The following is an 8,029-nucleotide window of genomic DNA, read 5'->3' as shown; positions in this document are numbered from 1 at the left end:
AGAGCCGTGTCATGACAAAGCCAACATAATGGGTTTGCGACCAGCATGGATCCAGACCAGCCTGCGCATCCGCGCAGTCTGATCAGGATCCATGCTTCTCTACTTGTAATAGAGTTTGTAAGCGAACAGCATGGATCCTGATCAGACTGCGCGGATGCGCAGGCTGGTCTGGATCCATGCTGGTCGCAAACCCATTATGTTGGTTTTGTCATGACATGGCTCAATTTCTTTTAAGCATACACTTATTGTGAATTAATCATGTTGTAAATAAAGTAAACATTTCAGTTTACAGTTCAGTTTGTAAAGTTGCGATTATGGTTTATCTTAATCTATAAAATCAGTTAAATTTCAACTGATGAAATGAAGATTTTATTGTCGGAACGAAGTTTTTTTATTTATTATTTTTTTTTGCGGATCAAAGTTTGCGTAACGAAATAAGCATTATTTTATTGCAATAATCAAAATAGTATTACTACTGCATTTTTTTCACAATAAACAGACATTTAAGTAAAATATTTTGAACGTAGAAAAGGGAGTTGTTGTAATTGTAATGTTATTAGCGATAAGTTGTTGGCAAAATGGATTTTTTGTCTTTGCGCAAGTTTTGTTGTCTCGTATGCTTTCCAGTGGCTTAATCAAACTGAATTATTTGACCAAATATTAGACAAATATTTGACGGTGTCGAAGAGATTGTTGAATTTTTTATGTTATTTTAGGAAGACTAGCTAGTGGTATAACCCAATCAGGAGGTCGTGCTTTCAAATCCCATCCCACAAGTGGTTAGGTTCACTTTCGACTTCCATAATCCTCACTGTTGCAATTACTGGTTATGGAAGCAGTCAACTAGCTTTACTTAAAGCGCATGTCTTGGTTCCAAATGACGGGCACAGACATTTGGCGTTGCCGCTCCAAACGCCTTCAAATCTAAATAAATTCAACATAATTTGTCAATCCCAGCGCATAAAACTTTATCGTATTTACAAATAAAACCTAATATAGTTCTACGTTTTTTTAAAAATCACATTACAACGTCTTATACACGTCTGTGATAATGAGGTTTTGAAATAAATGGAAAATATGTGTGTACAGTCTATGCTTATCGGGGGTCGATCCACCCTTAAGGCAAAAAACGCAGCTTTCGCATCAGACGCTGTCGGGTATGGATCCTGGACATGTCACAAGTCATGCCCTTAAAAATGAAGCTCTGGTTTTTGTTTGTTTTGGCCATCACGTGTACTTCAAATCTTATGCCGATCCCCTGTGCCTCTCAACGACGTGCACATAACGAGAGAAGAGAGAGTAAAAATGAAAATGGGAAAACAAATCACGGATTTTAATTATGTACAGTCCGTGAACAAACAAACATTTGTATAGTTATTACGTGTTGGCTAAATGAAAATCAAACTGGTAAGCAATTTCACCAATCGTTTAAGCAGATTTACTATAAATAAAGCTGTTTTGTTGGCAATATATTGTCCGGATTTTTAAAAACGGCATGAAACGGATTTTATTCCGTATATATTTTCATGCGCTCATTAACCCAGATGAGCGCCATTTTTGAAAATGTAATGTTCATAGGCACTCCGTTCCAAAACCTTCTATGATTTTAATTTATTTTTAAAAAAAAATTCATATCATGTATATAAAATACTACAAGGTTTCGCAGCCACCATGTTTTAACGCAACGGAAGTGCGTTGACTGGTGTTCAATTTTCATAAAAAAAACACTAGTTCCCGATTCGATGAATAGAGACTATTGGCTAATACGGGTACCACAATTATTGACTATATCGCCGTGGTACCCGCATCAACAATATGCTTTATTATGTGACTCGGGAGCCAGTATTTTTTTGTTAATTGTACACCAGTCAACGCACTTCCGTTGCGTTAAAACATGGCGGCTGCGAAACCTTGTAGTATTTTATATACATGATATACTTTACTTTACTTTATATGAATTTCTTTTTAAAAATAAATTAAAATCATAGAAGGTTTTGGAACCGAGTGCCTATGGTAATGTTGATAAACAAGTAATTTCTCTTGTTTGAACCAAGTAGGCTTGAATTTTAAGGGTTTGATTTCATAATAAAATTATGTAGTTGCATACTTGTCTGAACCATCACATAGTCTAAGTTTATATGCGATTTGAAAAAAATCTCATAAATGAAAAAACATATTTCGCCTTTTTCCTTTTTTTACAAAAAAAAATTGTTTTTTTTGCGTGTGACGAACTTATTTGTTAAATAACAAATACTTTAATTAGCATATTACCCGCGGAAAAAATGAATGAGCAACAAAGACAAAATTATAGCATTTTTTCACAATACTTTTGATATGGTCTATGTAAATAACCGAGGTATATCAAGTGAAAAAATACGAGTTGAGTACGGCGGCACGAAATACCCAAATATACCCAAATATTGCCCAAATATACCCAAATATAGCAATATTTATTTTTGTTTGTATAAAATATAGATAATAATGAGAAATAAATAAATATTTATAAAATAATATGACTTAGCCTGCTATAACTTTAATTCATTCCGTTGAAATGGGCAGTTAAGATGTTGTAAGAAAATAAAGTTGTACGTGACATTTGCTTATCTACAATATAGGTTCTTTATACTTTGTACTTGCAAATTTAATTCAAGATATGATATTTGTTGTCTACACTTACATTTTAAGGTGTAATTTTGTTGAAATTTCATATCATACAGAAGAAGAATGTCCATGTTATTAAAAAAATAGCTTTAATAAAGTACATATACTGTATTTTGGTTCAAAACACAATAATAAGAAAATGTATATTTGGGTACAAATGATTATATCTTAGTGAAAGTGTATATTGTATTCATGATTAAAACAGCACTTTTTTAGTATAAAACATTTATTTTTAGTATAAATGGGCAATATTTGGGTATATTTGGGCAATATTTGGGTGTATTTGGGTATATTTGGGTATTTCGTGCTGCCCGTTGAGTATGATTCCTGCATACAGTAGGCATAAACACCATATCTCTTAAGTTTTTTTTGAGAATTTTGTTCAATAGTACTTTTACTTTTGAATTTGCCATTATTTCTTGAAATGAAGTGCATATTGCTGTGTAAATATTGCAAATTTAAAAAAAAAATGAGAAAATGCATGCTTTTTTTTCCTTAAAATTTAAACTGACAATCCAGAACATGTTTTGAAAAAATAAAATACATCATCAGAATTAAGGAGTACATAGCACTTTTGTTTACTGTTTGGCATATAATTTTATGAAAATACGTAATACTTTTATGCTGGCTAATTACTTTTTGTTTTCTTTTAGGTGATTGATTTTTTAATCAGATGAAATGAATAGAAAGTCAAGATCAATCACAAGGCGGTCTTCTGTAAGTCTTTAGAAAATTATTTTTTGTTTGAATTTTCTTTCTGTGTTGATTTCTTGATCTGTAGCACTAGTTGTCGTATTTATAATATGCATTTCATTCCTATTGCAAAAGATCATTCTAAAATTTAATCAGTGTTTAACTTTATTTATGACTCAGTGACTAAATTGGTTCTGATCTTTGGCACCAATTCCTTCCCCACAAAAATCCTCTCCAGAAGTAATTTTTTTTTATGAGAACTATTCTGTGTAAAGGGATATGTACAGTATCATTTCTTTGTAGCTTGAAATGATAATTGTGTTGTTTCATAATTTAATGTAAAAAGGACTTTTTTCTCCATTTCTTTATTTTCCCCTCCTTCAGACTTTTACTCCTACTCAATTGGGTGTTTAATTGTGTCAATGTAACACTCACTGGTGAATGTTTTGCAAAACTACTGAAGATGTTCATTTGAAACTAAATACATGTTTTTTTTTTATCATATCCAGAGGCTCATATTTTTCTGACATGTATTTTGACTGAATTATTGCCCTTTTTTGAACTTTGAAAATTATAAAAGTATTTACATGAAACTTTTCCCATGTGTGCGAGATTATTATTGCAGGTCATTTTCAAAAGCCCAAAATGCACACATGGATTATCATTTAATCATTATGACAGAATAATGGCCCCTTTTAAACTTAGAAAGTTCTGTGTAATCGTTGTTCACTTTTTTAGTGCAACATCACAGACACTCTTCGTAACTGTTGAAGGTATTTACTTAAAACTTGATACATGTTTTGGGGATTATAATTGGAGGTCACTATCAAAGGCCCATAACTCTGACTTGGATTTTGACTGAGTTATGGTCCTTTGTGAATTTTGAAAATTTTTCGGTTTAAGTTTGACTTGCAACTAAGGCCCCACGGTAACATGTTTAAACGGATTCGTTTCGATTTTCATTCGTAAACATTTACAATATTTTTACCGTTTAATCGAAATGACCATATTGTCTTACAAATATCTTGATCATTGCCTGTAATCATGGATTTTATCAATTCTAATTGGTTTATTCCAAGGTCAAAAACGGAAAATGTGTGTTTACAACCTTCCACACAGCATTGCTGTGCAATAATCGCTCGTGACATAATACATTTTTTTGTAAATTTTATTTTCCTTTGATCTTTCAAAATAGAGAAAAGGAGATTCAATGCAGAAAATGTGTGCCGACACAATCGTGATGAGCCCTGAACATTATTTATTTGTTTATTTTGTAATAGAAAGTTAGTCATCGTCTGGCGTTTCGAATACATGATGTAGTATTGTACATAGATCGAAGTACCACCGTTTAAACGGTATCGTTTCGGTTCTTAACAATCGTGTAAACGTTTACGAAAAATTGTAAACGTGGGAGCCTTGCAACATTAATCTTTCCAAAAATCTACTGATTGTAATCACTCACTCATCGAATTTAGCACTAGCCCAGTGGCCCATGGCCAGTGAAAATTAGTTCGGGCCAGTGAAAGTTTTAAGAAAATTTAGTTAAATAATTATATAGTAAAATAAATTCAAAACTAGAATTCAGGCTAGTATCAAAATCTTAAATTCATTGACTGATCACTTGAAATTCAATTGATGCTTTTTGAATAACAATTCAAATAACTTTCCAAGACCCATAACCCTGACATAGTCTCTTGGATGAAAGCCAGAAAAACTTCTCCGGACGCTTCAAAAATGATTGAGAAAATTGATTTTTCTTTGCTACTGTACACTCTCTGACATTTGTTATTCACATATAGATTATAAAATAGCCTATGAAAAAATTGAACCATATTACCATGAGACAGTATGTTACATCTTATATATTTTCTTATATTTAGCTCAAGCAGATTGGCGTTTATATTTTTATGTTTTGCGCTTTGCTTGCATATAGGGATCATTATGTGCATGTGGTTTGTAAGTTATGCTTTGGTTAAGCGTGCAATATGTTAATGCAGTGATCATTTGCCTGTGTGTGTGTCATTTTAGTGGGGTAAATCATAATCATTCTGAATGCTAAATTCAACAGGAAGTTTTATTTGAGACAAGTATATTTTGAATGGACATTTTTTGCAAAGAAACTTGTTGCTGAGAGAAGTAAGACCTGAATTTATTCAAAAAAGAAAAAAATAAATAAAGAAATGGAAAAAAAGGCAATGAAAAAAGAAAAATATAAAAGAAAACAAGAAAGAAAAACAAAAAAGAAAAACAAGTAAGAAGGGAAAAAAAGAAAAGACAAAAACAAATGACAAGATGATAAAACATTTGTTGTAAGTAAAGGTGAATGAATTTTAATGCAGCATAATATGCTAGTTGCTTTAGTGTTTGCAATTATCAAAAAAATGTTTTCTTATTACCTATTTTCAGATCTTGAAGATAGATGTAAATAGGGTAAGTATATTTAGTGATAATTCTAATGACTAGGATAAATTACCAGTAAAGTGAACAGAAGTGCTTACATAAACTCTTGTCTCTCATTGCTGTTGCTTTGAATCCTTACAGGGACTTTGGATTCATGTATGAGAAGAATCTATTTAATGTAGCTTACGAAAAGGTCAGAGGTTTCTACTTACTTGCTTATTTATACATGAAGAAGTGCTGAAATGGACACTTTGGGTCTTCCCCCAGCAGTAGTACTCAAACTTTTAATATGACCTTTTCATTCAGTCCACCTTAGATTTTCCAATAAATAGTTGAATATGTATTTGTACTAAAATTTTAATAATCAGGATTTTTCAAGCTGGTCATTATATTTCATCTCATGTATAAAATTGCTTACTGCAAAGCTTGGTTGTCAAATTTTTAATCAGTAGGGGAGCCATGCTTACTTTTTATACATACACAAAATCAAAATTAGTTTTTTGTCAATTTAAACTAAAGTCAATTGTCATGTAAATCATGTGTTCATGGAAATAAAGAGCGTTTGATATACACTTTTAGTGTGCATAATTTTAAGCATATTTGGAATGCTGTCTGTTAGCATGCTAGATTTTGATTTCTTCACTTATTTTAAACAATCTTTTTTGGCTTTCACATGATGGTTATTTTCGAAGGCATGATGTGCTTGACAGCTTGCTAAAATGCTTATTTAGTACTGAAATCAGCTAAAATTATGTATTAAGTTGCAATACAATGGTATTAAGGACGTTTTCTGGAGTTTTTCATATAGACATATAGGTAAAATGAAAACTGTTCAATTTCTTTATAGTACACTTGGCATGTTGTTAGAATATAATAACAGAAACATTTTAAGTGAAAAAAAAATTGGGGTCACCATTCTCGTTTTTGAGTTATCTGCCCTAAAATCAGAATTTTCTTCTTATTTGGGGTCATTTCAAGGGCAGGTAACTTATACATACTTAAATGAATTCTTGTTTTTACTTCTGGATTATGTTTTTCTTTTTATTGTTGAGTACAATACATAACATAATAACATGCAATTCCTTATGTCGTTTCTGTATTTTTTTTCAATGAGTTGGACTTTTTTGTTAAATTCAAGGGCAGATAATTTACAATGAAGGGAAACAATATAATTTTTTTTCTTTTTTTTCAAGAAGCTTACCCTCGTTTTAGTTGATATGCAAAATTTCATGAACGAATTTAGAGTGGATAGTTTTTTTTCCACTTCTTCTTTTAACCTGTACATTTTTAAAAAAAACATGGCCAATTTTTTTAAGAATTTCAAGTACCTTTATTTTCATTGAAAAAAATAATACAGAAACCATATAAGAAATTGCATGTTATTATGTATTGTACTCAGATAACTCGAAAATGAGAACTGTGACCCAAATTTTTTTTCAGTTTAAAATGTTTCTGTTATCATATTCTAACAACATGCAAAGTTTAAAGAAATTCTATTTAACAGTTTTAATTTTGCCTATATGTCTATATGAAAACTTCTGAAAACGTCCTTAAAATATCATAGAATTTACATGTTTTATTCAGACATATATTTGTAATGGTGATAAATGATATTCTTAACAGTGCTCTTTTACCTCTGTTGACATGGTCATGATTTTTAACCAGGTTTTCAATTTTGAAAATCCTGGTTATTAGATTGGGGTATGGCGGGCGGATGGGCGGATGGGCGGGCGGGCGTCAAACGAAATTGTGTCCGCTCTGTAACTCTTCAACCCTTTGAAGAATTTTGATGAAACTTCAGACAAATGTTTACCACATCAAGATGACGTGCAGAACGCATGTTCCGCATGGCTGGCTCCAAGGTCAAGGTCACAGTGACATTAACATTGAAAATCCTGTCCGCTCTGTAACTCTTCAACCCTTTGAAGAATTTTTGATGAAACTTCAGACAAATGTTTACCACATCAAGATGACGTGCAGAACGCATGTTCCGCATGGCTGGCTCCAAGGTCAAGGTCACAGTGACATTAACATTGAAAATCCTGTTTACATGATTTTAACTTGATTTGGCAGTCAAAGGTCATATCATCTTTGGAGGTAATTTAAAAAAGATATGATATATTATTTCATGTCTACTTTGTAACTTGTTTTTCATTATACAGAATTATCAATATAATTATAGTGAACAAATTCTTCTGTGCTGAACTCGTCCTACATTTCTCAACGGATTTTGTTCAAACTTTCACAGAAGCTTTGTCATCAAGCACCCTGGCAC

At 31.8% G+C, this 8,029-nt stretch overlaps 1 protein-coding gene across 1 annotated transcript in view; it reads left to right on the top strand.

The window, feature by feature from the left end:
• Positions 1–1,529: 1,529 nt before the first annotated feature.
• Positions 1,530–8,029, top strand: part of LOC132715750 (uncharacterized) — a 44,651-nt gene continuing 38,151 nt past the window's right edge. Inside the window, exons 1-3 of the mRNA XM_060698812.1 lie at positions 1,530–1,565; positions 3,315–3,378; positions 5,761–5,784. Of these exons, the coding sequence (XP_060554795.1) occupies positions 3,340–3,378; positions 5,761–5,784 (63 nt within the window). The 5' untranslated portion in view covers positions 1,530–1,565; positions 3,315–3,339. The remainder of the gene's footprint in view (positions 1,566–3,314; positions 3,379–5,760; positions 5,785–8,029) is intronic.

Source organism: Ruditapes philippinarum, unplaced genomic scaffold, assembly GCF_026571515.1.
Source record: "Ruditapes philippinarum isolate M1 unplaced genomic scaffold, ASM2657151v2 ctg1998_1_1_1_1, whole genome shotgun sequence".
Classification (NCBI taxonomy): Eukaryota; Metazoa; Mollusca; class Bivalvia; order Venerida; family Veneridae; genus Ruditapes; species Ruditapes philippinarum.
Note: the sequence above shows the minus strand (reverse complement) of the source record. Positions and strands in the feature narration are given on the sequence as shown.